This window comes from Diospyros lotus, chromosome 3 (genome assembly GCF_014633365.1).
Source record: "Diospyros lotus cultivar Yz01 chromosome 3, ASM1463336v1, whole genome shotgun sequence".
NCBI classification, from domain to species: Eukaryota; Viridiplantae; Streptophyta; class Magnoliopsida; order Ericales; family Ebenaceae; genus Diospyros; species Diospyros lotus.
Genome location: NC_068340.1, coordinates 19960093 through 19975200, shown reverse-complemented (window position 1 = coordinate 19975200; position 15108 = coordinate 19960093). Strand labels below are relative to the sequence as shown.

The 15108-nt window shown below is 36.3% G+C and overlaps 2 protein-coding genes across 5 annotated transcripts; one reads left to right on the top strand and one right to left on the bottom strand.

The window, feature by feature from the left end:
- The first annotated feature begins 2349 nt into the window (after positions 1-2349).
- Positions 2350-6142, top strand: LOC127797300 (uncharacterized). 2 transcript variants are annotated; one of them, XR_008022179.1, is made up of 6 exons: positions 2350-2502; positions 2914-3545; positions 3984-4092; positions 4172-4492; positions 4579-4731; positions 5999-6142. XR_008022179.1 is itself a non-coding variant. In XM_052330091.1 (5 exons), the coding sequence occupies exons 1-5, from the start codon at positions 2350-2352 to the stop codon at positions 4642-4644; spliced, it is 1281 nt and encodes a 426-aa protein (XP_052186051.1). In that variant the 3' UTR covers positions 4645-4875. The 2 variants fall into 2 exon arrangements, 1 of the variants encoding a protein (XP_052186051.1); XM_052330091.1 differs by lacking the exon at positions 5999-6142 and having other exon boundaries at positions 4579-4875.
- Positions 6143-6150: 8 nt separating this feature from the next.
- On the bottom strand, positions 6151-13143 carry LOC127797299 (transcription factor bHLH49). 3 transcript variants are annotated; one of them, XM_052330088.1, is made up of 10 exons: positions 13028-13143; positions 12697-12855; positions 11099-12149; positions 10781-11005; positions 10631-10696; positions 10452-10520; positions 7179-7250; positions 6881-7081; positions 6385-6475; positions 6151-6299 (listed from the first exon to the last, which is right to left on the bottom strand). In XM_052330088.1, the coding sequence occupies exons 3-10, from the start codon at positions 12029-12031 to the stop codon at positions 6262-6264; spliced, it is 1695 nt and encodes a 564-aa protein (XP_052186048.1). In that variant the 5' UTR covers positions 12032-12149; positions 12697-12855; positions 13028-13143; the 3' UTR covers positions 6151-6261. The 3 variants fall into 3 exon arrangements, with proteins under 3 accessions (XP_052186048.1, XP_052186050.1, XP_052186049.1); XM_052330090.1 differs by lacking the exon at positions 13028-13143 and having other exon boundaries at positions 11099-12060; positions 12697-13018; XM_052330089.1 differs by lacking the exon at positions 13028-13143 and having other exon boundaries at positions 12721-13018.
- Positions 13144-15108: the final 1965 nt, after the last annotated feature.

The window sequence follows — 15108 nt, the reverse complement described above, 5'->3', positions numbered from 1 at the left end:
ATACTAATATATATGCCGCCCAAAAGAAGCAAAGAAGGGTACCAATAACGCTCAGAGCAGCCGGCAACTGTGACAACAAACAATAAGATATCTGCTCTCTCCAACCATAATAAATAATTAAGTCTCCAACATTCGCCATTCCTGTCACCAAAACTAATATCTTTTAAGTTTTATTCTTGCCGTCTTCCGAACGTCTGTCTTTTATTCAGGTACTGTTGTTTGCAGCTCCAGTAATTCCTTTTTTTTTTTTTTTTCCAATTGCTCTAGTTTGGTTTGATTTATTAATCACATATGATAGGAAAGGGATGCTTCCATCTTAGGTTTGCTTAAATATTAACAGATGAATTCTAATCTTGTTTAGTTTAAAATAACGCAGATTAAATTTTATGTATGTTTGAATGCATGTATAAGATAGAATTAAACCAATGTCAAAAGACCCTTATGTATAGAAGGAGTCTCACCAATCCCTGTCCCTCACGTGAGGCTAATTCGGCTTTATGGAGCTAGTTTGCTTGACAGTGCGTTGCTCATGTTAGAACACAAAAGTCGTCCAAACCATGATGGACCATTAATGGCAGCATTGTCAACCCTTTTGTCCTTATGCCCAACTAAGTGTTGACAGTCAATCACCTAAATCACAAAGACACAGACTATTTACACTCCAAACCTCTTACTTTTTTATTTAGCATTAATCTTTTCAATGACATCAAAACTAACTTGTATACCAAAGTTACTCCAACTATTCAGCCGGTGCTCGGATCTCCATGTTCAACGATTCATTAATCCTCTTTTGATTATTGGCAACAGGACGGATTCAGAAATTTATGTAGGGAGAGCCTAAAATTTTTTTTTAGATATAAAATTACACATCATAAATTTTGGGATGGGTTGGAATTTTTTTTATTGAATTATTAGTAAAATTTATTATTTTTATATTAAAAAATTAATTTTAATATTAATAAATAATTTTAATATTAAAAAAATATTTTTAATTGTGAGTTGTCCTGGGCTGAAGGGGCTTCACGCATGCATCCGCCCCTAATTGGCTAGCTTCTCAATTGAAATCTAACCTGTCCCCTACAGCCACTCAAACAATTTCAGCCTTAGACGAGAAGGTTTGTTGATGCATTTTCAATAGTATTAATTTTTTTAAAAAATTTAATAATATGTATTTTTATGAAAAAATTCTATCATTTCCTTAAATTAAAAATGAAAAAAAAATTAAAGTTCAATTAATTACAAAATATTATAATTTCTTAACGATAGTAAATTTTAACTAAAATATAATATCTGAGAGATCAAAAAAAGTCGAAACAACCTACTATAATAAACAAAGAAAAAATAAAACTAATTTTTTCTTGAAACTCTAAAAAAATCAGTGCAAATCGAGTAAAAAGTTATTTATTCCTGATTCTCCTATAAAAGGAAATAGAATAAAACATTAAAAAGATAAAATTCACAAATAATGAGCAAATTTTCATTTCACAAATATATGTTGAACTATGTTTAGTTTTATGTAAAATTAATTTTTCTTATCTTTTGAGATGTAAAATTGTTGATTAAATCTCTATAATCAAGTTTATCTAATAAAGCACGATTAATGGATAATATAGCTAATCCATTCAATCTTTCTGACAATATAATTGACTTCAAATATGACTCTATCAACTTTAATTTTGAAAAATTCTACAAAATCACTCAAAATGAAACTGTAAATAATATTCTATAAACAATATATACATTCGAAAAATAATTGACTTTTTAATGTAGTGAAGATTTTTCATTGGATTATTTTTTTTTTCTTGAAAAATTTCTTTTTTTAACACTCTTAATTCTAAAAATAATGAAGAGAGACAATGATAAAAATTGGGAAGAGAAATGAGGAAGACAAAAAATTAAATTTTATTTTAGATTTAATTTTTTAATAAAATATTTATTATTAAAAAATAAAAAATATATAAATTATAAATTTTTTATCCTTCCTAAATTGGGGGCTTTAGGCGGCCGCCTCTGTCCCCTATCTACAAGAGACATTTTTAGAAGATCCCTTCTATCATATAGAACAGTGAGGCATTTTAATTTGTTCAGGTCGCATCCTTCCAACAATGCAGTGGAATAATAATTTATTACGATAACTTCAAGAAACCTACTCAAATTAAATTTAATGAAAGGAGTGAACCAAATCTTTTACGCCATTGACACTGTCAAAGTTAGATATGACCTTCAATATTTTAATCTCTAACATATATCAGGGTTACTTGGGCTCATTTCACTAAGTTGGTTCCATATCCACAACGCATTTCAACAAAGAAGGTCTCACTCAGGTGAACGACTCCAGTTTGCAACAGGATGTCTTCCTTTTCAATGGAGGATTTTGTTGGAAATGGAACTCTGAAGCAGCTTATGCCAACGCTCTTAGAAGAAGGTTGGGATGATGTACCAACTTTGAAGATTATGAGTTCAGAGGATATGGGTGCAATAAACATGACTCAGCAACAAAAGGTTCTTGACCTCCAAACTGTCTTATTTTTTCCTGATCGATCCATACAGTCAGTCGCTTGACGTTTTAGATGATCATGTCTTTGAAGATACATCCTCAACAATACTCTCACATGAAAATCTCCCCAAAAAAGGAGATTTGGAAGAATGATTAGTCATAATTCATGTTTGTTGCAAGCTGCATGCAGGATTCCTGATTATAAGCTTATGCCAGACTGCCAGTCATATATTTTCACATTTGATTCCTACCTGTTTCATGTCCCTCTAGATTTATGGAGTAGAATTACGTATTGGTCTCTTCTATTTTCGAGAAATTTGATTCATGAGTAGAATTGCATATTGATTCTTGAAATTGATTCATCAGAGTATCTAATTAATCTTTGACCTCTGAAAGTTCTTAATGGTTTAATCTAGGATGCACTGGAAATCAGATCATACCTGCATGATCGTGCTCTGATGCAATATGCAGACAAGATGGAGACCACTGGGAAATGTCTTCCTGAGATTCTTCGCTTAAGCACAGCAGATCTATCTGCACAAATTGGAATGAAGAGAGGGCACGTTGCCCGTTTCTTGGACAGAACCAGCCCGTATGCAGTAGATCCTCTGCCTGCTTCATACGTTGCCCCTTCAAGGAGAAAACTGGCCACACCTTCTAGAAATAATAGCATTTACACAAGTGAGATTGGTTCTTTCGACTCCAGAAAGATGCAGAGTATACTGAAATCCCCAGGAAGAAGTAGTACCAACTATGATATGTCACTCGAGCGATCAGTGGCTGATTTGAAGATCAAAGAAGGACATATCTTTAAGGGGATTGTGGCTGCCTGTCCTGCAGAGCCCAGGGCATGTGGCTGTGTACAGCCTCCTCCAATAGTTGATGATGTTGCTCCGTACTCTGCAATTGAAAACATCTCAATTCAGAAACTAACTCCAGAATATAAGATTGGGAAGGAGCGCTTGGTGAAAACAAGGACGCCACCATTTAAGGCTTCTGAACTATGGCTTGATAAACCAGCTCTAATCCTTTGTATCAGGCGGCCAGGGTAAATTCTGTATATGTTGGGCATCTTGGCATAGAATTATCCTCTTAGACACACTAAAATCCCTGCATTTCATGCTCCAAGAAAACCTGGTTCAGGACGGTGTTCCATTTGCAAATGCTAGTGCATACACTTGGTAGACTTCAATCTTAGAAATCAACAATAGGTCTCTTGCAGATACAAAAATCACCACAGCAATATTTTTAACATCTGGCAATTGAAGAATCAAATGGGATGCTTTCGGTCTTCCAGTTTTGTACTTCTAACCAAGTAAAACTAAATGTCATAACCACGAAGAAACATTAGGGAAAACAATTTGGAAAAGATAAATGATATCATATGAGTTTTCTTTCCCCCACTTTTTTCTTATATTCATTGCAAGAAATGTGGATCAACACTAATTTACTGGTGTTCTTTATGCGTATTATACACGGGAAACAGGTGCATCATGTGCAGAGCTGAGGCCCACAAGCTCTATGCCAAAAAACCCATATTTGACGCGCTTGGAGTTCGTTTATTTGCAATTCTTCATGAAGAAATAGAGGGCGAGGTACCTTACTTTTCAATCAATTCCTTATTGTTTATGGAGAACAAGCAAAAACAGAGACTTTTGGACTTGACGCCTGTAGGTGAATGACTTCTGGCCTCGCTACTGGGGAGGAGTCATACTATTCGACAAAGGCATGGATTTTTTTAAAGCCCTCGGTGGCGGGAAGCTGCTCAAGGATAAATTCATATCAGGATTTTTGTTGAACCCTCGAGCTATTTCAAATTACAAACGTGCAAAAGCAATAGGATTGGAGAGTAACTTCAGAGGAGAAGGTGAAATAAAAGGTGGACTGTTCGTAGTTGGCAAAGGAAGGAGTGGAATTGCTTACCAATTTATAGAGAGGAACTTCGGAGACTGGGCACCTCTTGCTGAAATCCTTGAGATCTGTAGTCGGTTGCAGGTAATTCCTGTGGACTTTCTCTAATGCTGTACTGCAGCTTCCCCCCTGTAAAAAAGTCGAAGTTAGCTTTCCTCTTCCCTGTGCAGAACCAACAGCTAAGTCAGGGGGAATCTTTCAAAACAAACGAGTATGAATCCGGAGTCTCGACTTAGCTGCAACAACGACAATCACAAGCTTTACTTCTACTAAGTGCGGTCAGCAACCTACCTGTCAAAATTTGAAATAATTATCATATTTTGGTGAGTAATCTTCAAACAATTTGTGGTCTTCATGATGTAGCATAAGTAGACACCCATGATTTAGCTCTGTGGCTACCTATCCAAGAATACATATTCGTGTGTTGTATCCATTCTGGGGTGCTCAAATTGTTGGTCACTTGGTCTCCTACAAAGCTTACATAACCATTGAAGACCAATCTCCCCAATCAGAGTTCATTTAGTCCGCTGTGCCTTCTCTCTGTTGAAGGCCAGAAGAACCCCAAGTGTGTCAAGATGCTTCTTGAACAGATCAATAGCCAAGCCTTCTGATTTTGTTTCACTAAAATGTTAACGGCTTTTGTTGTCCAGTATTTCAAATCTCTTTAGGCATTCAACTGCACATCTTCTTTGAGTCTTCAATCATCATCACAAGCAAATATCCTTATCCATCCTAACCCGCATTACGACTAAATTACAGCTGATGTTCCCTCTTAATGAATATTCAAGTCCAATGATGAGTTTGAAAATTTGAATTTGGAGACTAAAATGGCACTCCCCTCCCCTTTTGACATTACTTTTATGTCATCGCCGTTATTTCTAACCCCGCTGGAACACTTTGCAATGTGCCTTTTGGTCTTCCCATCAAGGGCTTGGTTTTGGATAAGAAGGTAATTGTACTAATCGCAGGCCTTTAAGGGATTGAATTATGTATTTAATAGTTCCAAACCCCCCTGCCCCTCCCCTCCTTTTTTTGCGGGTAAAAACATCCACAATTTATAACTAAGTTAGGACCATCCTGTTGCAACGGTAAAATTTCTCTTATAGGACAACAAACATCTTGTTGCAATGGTAAATTTTCTCTCATGGGACCGGAAATTCATTATTTGCAAGGCAAAGACAAGGTAAGTACAAATACTACTTTCCCCACCTTTCCAAAGAAAGGAATTTAGTGAACTGCCGACACCCTTTGGTTTACTTATTGGGAGAAAAAAAAAAAGAAAAGAAAAAGAAGACACCCTTGGGCAGCATATTACACTAAATCAACATCAGCAAGAATTACTTGATGACTAGATCCTGGAAGATTTAACCGGAAAACAGCAACATTCTTGGGAACAAATTCATGAGAATAATAGTAGGATATCATCTTGGTTACATGATCAACATATGTGCCTTCCAACTTCTCCCTCCTATTGGGAACATACACTTGTCATGGCTTCTAAGTCACAGCCCCACCCAAATGCAGTTCCAGACTGAAACCAGCCACCATAATCAATTGGTATGTCAAGCTAGCTACAATTTTGATCCACAGATTCTCACCCACGGAGCCGTTTCTCTTTTGCTGAAATTCGTTCTATCTTCTCTGGGGAATCAAATGCTCAAATGGTGTAACAAGCGAGGCCTCATCGCATCAGCTGACCATCCAATCTAAGCTGAGATAAGCCTACAATATGTCAATTGGCATGCTTATCTTGAACTAGGAAATGGTGACACCATTATCATCCTCGGCATCTCAAAAAGGAAATTCAAGGAGCCGGGTTTTCCACTTAATAACACAAGCATGTAGGAGGGCGGCTAAAGTTCAGCCTTCATATGTCCTGATGGAATAGAACCTGCAAGTGTAAAGAGTGGTTGTTACCTCTCAGACTCATCTACTCCCTCTGTGACAAGGTAAGGTGTGAAATTAAGGAGTTGTACCATTTAAATCTTGGTTGTCAAGTGGAGCACTGGAATTGAAGCCCATTTGGACAACATTGTGAAGCTCATCCTCACCACAAACATTGGGTACCTGTACAAAAATAAGTAAAAGGTGTAGTAACCATGATAACATGATGAACCTACATAATATGTTGAAATGAGAATTTTCATCCCAATGGAGACAAATGTGGCTACCCCGTTGAAATTTATGTCAACAATTAAAATGCTAGCAGGAGGAAAATGAAGAAATGAACACCCAATTTATATTTCCCGTTAAATGTGCATTTTTAGAGGGTTTTCCCGAGATTCTCAAGTAATAAGTGGTCAGGGGTGCAATCACTGACCCTGCAAGAGAGGTACGTATCATTTGGAAGAATTCATGGTCTAAGGGCCAGAAAGGGGAGTACAGAAGTACAATAAAGAAGATACATCACAAACCATCATATGACAACACAGAACCAGAATAAATGTTTGCAATACTCAAATTAAAATCTACCTGTGGTGTAGTCTCCTTGAATCCAGCAGTCATTGCCATCAATTGGGAATTTATGGATCTCCGAATTGCATCTGAAGAACTTGACATATTAGCAAGACCTGGTTGGATCAATCCTGACTGGTTTGGGTGAAGTGAAGGAAAGGGTATAGTCATATCAGGCGAATATCCTAGTGTAGATGGGCCAGCTCGGGATTGAAGCATCTGCAGGGTCCAAGAGCAAATTTAAGAACTTAAAACTGATGCAAATATACCAATTTTCATAGTATTATATGGAGCGTCCAGGTTCATAATCAATTACATCTTTTGCAAGCAGCCCTTCAAGGTTGAAGTCCAGGCGTGGATTAACTGTTGCAAGCTTCATTGATAGAAACTGAAAGAGAAAGATATCTACACATTAACTGATCAGCTCATGAGTTGGTAGAAAATAAGAGAATTAAGTTTTACCAGCTGTACAAAAAACTAAACCATAATGAGTGCTGACAAAGTTTTAAAATAGCAACTCTCTCTCTCTCTCTCTCAAGGCTCCATTTGTTTGGATGCAAAATATTTTACTTATTTTCCTTTGTTCGGTTAAAGAACAAGTACAACAACAAAAGTTTATTTTTAATTTTTTCTTTCTTGTAGCGTTGCACATTCATTTTAACATCCCCATCTCCGTTACACTCTATTTTGCACGTTGATGCTTTATTACCCAAACATTCTATCTCATAAATCAAAGTTAGTCTTATAAAATTTTTCTTTTAGTACTAAAAGAATATTCTCACATAGACCTCCAGATGCACTTTTTTATTTTAACCATCCTGAATTAATTTTTTGGGTAACATTCTCATTAATTCCCCCCTCTTTTTGGATGATTAATCCAAGATATTCAAACAAATATTTTCTTAGTATGACTTGATCTTCAAATTTCACCATAACATCACCCATATCTATATTTTCACTAAACTTACATTGCATATATTTGGTTTGCAATATCCTTCACTTAAAACCTCTAAATTCTTATGTTTTCCTCCATATATTGAGCTCGGTATTCACACCTCCTTTTGCCTCATCCATCAATACAACATCTGCAAACAACATACAACCAATACACTCCTACCTGGATATGTTTAATGAGTTTATCCATCACTAAGGTAAATAGGTACAGGCTTAATGCTGATTTTTTATGTGATTCAGTAATAATTGGATACATGCAAATTTTTTATGAGTTTATCCATCAACCAATACAACCAAAGTTTCCACATGCTATAATGTGTTTTTGCTCCACGATACATGTTTTTGATAACTTGTATATAAACAATTCAGATTCATTTCTTCTCTAAAATCCTCCCCATGACTTATCTATGAACTTTGTCATAAGCTTTTACTAATTTTATTCATATCTATGCATTTCCATTAGCCACCTTAGCAAATAATAGCTTCCATTATTGAGCTACCAGACATGAAATTAAATTAGTTGTCAGACACATTAACTTCTCTTCTTAATTTTGCTTAATCACCTCTCCAAAAGTTTTGTTGTGTGCTCCTTAGCTTAATTTCCCTCTATTTTTCACAACTTTAAACATCTATGTTTTGACAGTTTTGTAAATAGGAGTTAAAGTACTCTTCCTCCACTCATCTAGCATCTTTTTTATTTAAATATCACATTAAATGATTATGAAAAAAAAAGGGTCCTCTTCTCCCATCCTTCTATCAGGATATTATATGGCCTAACTGCTTTATTATTCTTTATCTTTTTCAGTGCTCACTTTATTCCGTTTGAACATACATGTCTACAAAACAAGTAGTTCTTATCTTTTTCAGAGTTACTAAAATGCCCCAATATAAAACTTGTTTCTCCACCTTCATCCTTTGAGAAATATTGACTTCACCTTCTTGACCACACCTTCATCTATTAGTATTTTTTTGGTATTCTTCTTTTATGCATTTTGAAAGACATGAAATCTCTTGCTTTTCTTTCTCTTTCTTTAGCTAGTTTATATATATATATATATATATCTTCCCCATCTATTTTATCAAGTCATGGGTATAAATTTTCATAAGCTTTTGATTTTTCTTCACTGCCTACCTTTTTGCTTCTTTTTTTGGGGGTTGGGTGCGGGTGGGAAATATACATCTTTTGGCTTCTTCATTACAGAAATTTATGTAAAGTCCTATAATGAGCTCTCTTATTTTTGAATTTTTCTTTGTACCACTTCATTCCAACACCCAGACTCTTTCTCATTTCCCTTTGACTCTCCTAGAACCATTTTTGTAGCATTTGGAATGGTAGCAACCATTTCAACCCATATTTGGTTTGCCTCTCTTTTGACAATCCAATCTCTTCTACCACACATTTTTCTTGAAAAAAAAAAAATTTCCTTTTCACCTTCTAAATTTCACTATCTGATTCACATGGGATTTGCTTTGTAATCTATTTTGAGTGGCCTGACATTTCCCTGGTACAAATTTAGAATCCTTCAACATAAACAGTCATCTTGTCTTATAAGAAAGTAGTCTATTTGAGTGGTCGGTTAAAGAAAAAGTAAGTAATATAATTTTGAAGTACATTATTTTCATCAAATTTCCAAGATTTGGACTCGAAATTCTCACAAGCCATTTCCCTTTCTCAATTAAAAGGGAAACAAAGAGCCTCCTCCACCCCCCCCCCCCCCCCCTCTCCAACTCCTTCTCTCTTCCACTTGTATGATTCTCTATTCAAACATCCCTCTTTAATAATCTTGTAATCTTGATTCACCTGTCTCCGTGATTACCATCCTCCAACTACTGTGAGTTTCCATTTAACTGTTTTTTTTTTTCCTGGTATATTGTTTCTTCTCAATTGCTTCCATCACTGGTTTGAAGTTTTCTTTGATCATCTATTTTGGACTGTCACTGGGGAAATATAGAGCAGTTTTCCCAGTATTTTTGGGTTTCTTTAGGGCATCCAAATATTGTCTCACTTTGTAATTATTTTTCAAAATTACATTCACAATTGATTTGCTAACCTACAATGAACTAAAAGGTTCTTTCTTCATTTTTGTCTATTGTCCTCAAAAAGCAATTGCTTAGTTCTCTGTTGCAGGAGTAGAAAATGAAATTCAAACATTTTGGGTTTGATTTATCCCCCAATTGCTTTAAGATAGAAATCAAATTGAATTGCTCACTCATCAAATCCTGTCAAAATGTTGGTTCTTCTTATAGTGGTGTTTTTTAATTTTTTCCTTCTGGTTATGGAAAAAGAAAATTTGAAGTTAGCCAAACATTAAAAACAAAAAGGAAAAAGTCACTTGTGTAATATCTTTTTATATGAAAAACATTTTACATCACCCAGCAAAAAAAAAAAAAAAAATTACATCCAACCAAATGGAACCTAAAAGAGAATAAGAAGAACAAGGAAAATGTCCATGAGGGAAGATACAAATGGTATTTTGTTGTCAAAATTGTCTGTGAAAGCATCCGGTCAGGGTAAGATAAGCAGTTCAAACTTTCTACTGTCTCAACTAAGATTTTATAAAATCAAGTATCTGGTCACAATAGGAATAACAACAGTGGAAAGATAGACACCCCAGGGGAATATCAACAAGCCTACCTCGACCTGCCGTTGAAGTGATTGTACATAGTTAATGATTTCATCCAGCATAACTGCCTTCCCTGTTACCTGAGAAGCCCAACCAATACTCATAAATTGAACTGTCAACTTAACATAGATTCGGTACTGAGAATTCCACTTGATTATACACACAAAGGCATCTATTACAACAAACCAACCTTGCTACAACCAGGAACAAGGTCCTGCAGAAACTTCATCCTCTCGCTGATCTTTTCCCTCCGAACCTGTAATCCAAATCAATTACATTAAACAAAGATTGACAATAATTATTTGCTTAGCTGAAAGTCGACTTCATAAGAATCTCTTACTCTTTCTGCTAGACTATGGCTGTTTGTTGCCTGGCCTCTTCGGGCTCTAACATGGACATACTCTTCCTTTGGTGATGAAGCTTGAGACCCCTGTTTACCATGTTTTCCACCGGACTTGTTAGCTGTTGAAGCTGGGGTTTGATCTTCCTTCTGTTGGGTTTCTGTGTTATCCTTAGTTTCACCCGGTGGTCGGCAAGCTTCTTTGAGTTGATCAGGTTCATTATTCTACCACATAAAAATAAGAATAATCTACAAGTAAACAATAATTTGAAGCACCTATTATAGCTCAAGTAGAAGTGAAGTATATATACGGCTCACCTGACTACCACTTCTTTTCCTCTTCTTTAAGCCAAGTACTTTGGAAGAATAAGGTTCTGCGCCTGCACCCTCCAACGCAGAAGGATCCTCCTGACCGCCGCCGCCGCCGCCACTGAATTCTGCTTCATCAGATTCATTACCCAAGACACCAACAGGTTTAGCTTCATTGTGAGGCCGTAAAAAGCCCTCACCCTTCTCATTCTTGACTAGGCTCCCTTCAGCATCCCCCTGCTCAACAGACAAGGAAACATCTTTGCAAGCTTCGGCCACATTCACCTCATGTTTCTGGGATTGCCCACTGTTAACAGTTTTCAACCCATTTCCGGCAAGTAGCTCCTGCGATTGCTGCATCAGCACTCCTCCTCTAGCGTACGTGTTCACAGATTCAGACATATTAAAAGGGTTCATTATATCACCAAAGTTTCCCCCACTGAAGCATGAGAACCTTGCTGCTCGCTCAATGAAACCACAATCTGCTGGAAACTGAGATAAACTCTGAGGAAGCATTCCTGGGGCAGTCTGCAAAAACATACCCCCTTTCACCAGTGAATTTGGTGCAGTCCAACCCATATCAAATGTTCTCTCAACATTCAAAGGACCCATAGGGGCTTTTCTAATTCCCTGAGTGTTTGAACTGCCAGCAATGTCCTGCAAATTCATGTCCGAGAACCCCAAGTTTTGTGTATTGGTGGGATGGTCCCAGACCGTTGGGCAGAATGAGTCCATCATTGGGGCAGAGCAACAAGAAGAAGACTCTATTAAATCTCCTTTGCAAACTGCAATGGGGTTGCCGGTGGGAATCAATCCCATTGATGTGTTTGGGAGATTGGAAGCGTCGAATCGCCAATTCAAGGAGACATTGGGCGAATGGTAGCTCATAAGATCATCATTCTTTTTGTCTTGTTGAAAGTTATCCTTGCCACTCATATCCATTTCTCCTCAGAGAGGATAGTAGAAGTAGCCTGCCAAGTGCCAAGGGTTCAGATAACTCTTACAAACTGGAAGCTCCCAAAATCCCTATTCTCCAATATCCTCCATATTGATTAAAGACCTAGAAAAAATTGAAAAGTGAAAGACATCATACACAAACCATCTTAACCCTACCCGAAGCAAAATTTTATCAAGAAGTTTCAGATGACGAGAAATTAACTTCATAAAACCAAGAGAGAATAAGGAAAAATGGATAGTGGCAATTGTGGACAGAGTTCATATGCTACGCAGAAAGGACAAAGGCTAAGAAGAAGTAATCAGATGGATGAGCCGCATGAATTCAAGAGCTGGAGAAGAAAATCCGAAGCATTAACACAAAACCAAGCACCAATATATGTACCATATATCAAACATTTACACAGCAACTGCTATTCCCAAAGCTATCACTGAATTTGTAGTACTCCCCCCCAAAATTACACTAGGTAATCCCCCCAATTGACAAAGAAAACACGAAGCCAGTTCAGTAAAGAGGTCATAAAAGCTTCCAGAAGCCATTAATTAAGGAGAAAGCATTGATTTCATCATCATAAATGCATATTCAAAACTCTGCACTAGAAACCCTAGTCAGAGAAACCATAAAGAGAGAGAGAGAGAGAGCGAGAGCCAACCAAAAAAGGAGAAGAGAAAGACACCCGTTTCAGAAGCTGTTCCGCTTTTGGGTTCTCTGTCCACCATTTAGAAGCTTTCCTCTGAGACAACTTTCTCTTGAATTTGGAGGCTTTTGTTCAAAAAACCCACCCGTTGTTCAACTCGTCAACTGGTATGTACTGTCAGTGATGAAAATTCATCAGTTTCCCGATAGAAAAGGGGAAAGGAAAACAGCCTTCAACCAAAGAGCGCAACAGATCAGAAAAAGCTTCTGAAGCAGCAGCGCAGATAAGGGAAATCGGAAATAGAAACTGGGTACTTGAATGAAACGAAAGAGAGAGAGAGAGAGACCAAAGAGCAAAGGTCCAGCATTTATACCCACGCCTGCATCAAAAAGAGAGCTCTTGATGATTAACCACCGCCACTGCAAACTGTGAAATAATCTACTACGCAAAGGAAGAGATAATAAATTCACCTTTTTTTAAGAATGTGACGAAGCCAACCTCGCAGTCTTAGGCTTTAGCTTTTTTTACCCTTTTTTTTAATTTTAATTCTTAATTTGGTTTTAATTTTACATTATTATTTAACCAGCAATAATAATAGCAACTTGAGCCAGCAACTGACATTGCCAACTCTCATTTTAGATTATAATCTTTATTACACTGTCCTTCCCCTCTCTCTCTCTCTCTCTCTCTAGGCCGGCCCTCGGGACAAGAGCTTCTTATTATAATAAATCTTTTCTTACGGACTTAGTTTGGTCAAGCCTCCAAATTGTTAGCTGTTTTCAGTCATTCATTCTTATAACATTATATTATTTATATATAGATAGATATATATAGAGAGAGAGAGAGAGAAGGGTGTTCACACACCCCCACAGTATCTTTTGGTCAAGCCTTCAAATTGTTAAGACATTTTCTTTTTGTTGTTTTTAAATTGTTTTTAACATTTAATTTTTTAAAATACTGAAAATATATTTATTTTGTTATTTTCAAAAAAAAATAAAAATAAAATAATAAAATATTATTTTAAATGTTTTAACCAAAACATGTTAAAAAATTCAAAATATAAAAAACAAGCACCTCCTTCCCCTCCCCCCTCTCTCTCTTTGTGTGTGTGCATTGACCGCCTACTCCACCATCTCTTTGTCATCTCTATTTTCTAGGCGATCAGCCATCACCGTTGCCATTGACGACCAGGGCTTTGGTCATAACATCTACATCACCATCGTTGTTGTTTGCACCATCGTCGCCCATATTCAGCTAGCCTTGACCTTGAAAGAGAAACTCTCCACCGCCTACCATCTTCCTCGCCAATGCCTCTCGCACCCACCCGATCACCCCCACCCCGCTAGGCCACAAAAACCTGCCCCGTCGCTCTCACCGCCGTAGCTCCTACCATCGCCGTCTCTCTCTCTCTCTCCATCTTGCCTACCCAAAAATTGGATTTGGCCGAAAGTTTGAGCTTAGATATATGGAAATTCAACCGTTGCATTTTACTGATTTTTGAATATGTTAGTCGATGGAGATGAAGATGAAGATGTCAAGTGGTTTCCTCTGATTGCCGGAAACCATTAGCCACGGTGACCAGTGACGACTAACAACGCATTTTTCAGTTTTAACTGAAAATTAAAAATTAGATCTATAAAAATTCAACTGTTGAAATTAGCTCATTTTTGTGTATGTTAACCCTATTGACTTGACGTTTCTAATGATATGCTTTGATCGTGAGAATCTCCGACTAGCAGTGGTCGCTGGTGACCACTAATAGCGATGGTTGTGGCTAATTTAGGAATAAAATATCATAAAATAATTTTTCTTAAGATTTTAAAATAAATGCATTTTTTAATTTTTTTGTTTTAAGAAATAATTTTTCAGAATAATAAAAAAAAATAGGTTTTAAAAAATTTAAAAAAAAAATACTCAAAATACAAAACTCAAAATTAAAAATTGAAATACTAAAAAAATACCTTCTCAGTTGTTTGTTTAGATGCTTCTGGAGGGAAAGTTGTGCCATTTTTGTGATTCAATAAATAGATAGATAGATAGATTTTAGGGGTATTATTGTTTATACTTTATAGTTTAATGGGATAAAAATTTGTTGTTTTATATTAAGTTGTACAAAAAGGGAAATAAAAAATATTTTTGATACAAAATAGAAATTGAGATACAATTATTTTAAAAAAAAATATATATAAACAATTCTAAAATGAGAAACGCTTTTCATTTCGAAAATGATTCGACAACTCCGAAATGTCGTCTCTGAACTATTTCCGTGCTTCACTGATTTTATAAGCTAAGAGTCTTCACATCTCCTCAACCTTTGTTTTCAATCTAATATTTATGCGAAGCATCAATTTCAGGCCTTTTTTTTTTCTTTTTTACCATTTAAGGCTTGAAGATTTCCTAAAACATAAATTTTTTTAAGCTCGTAAG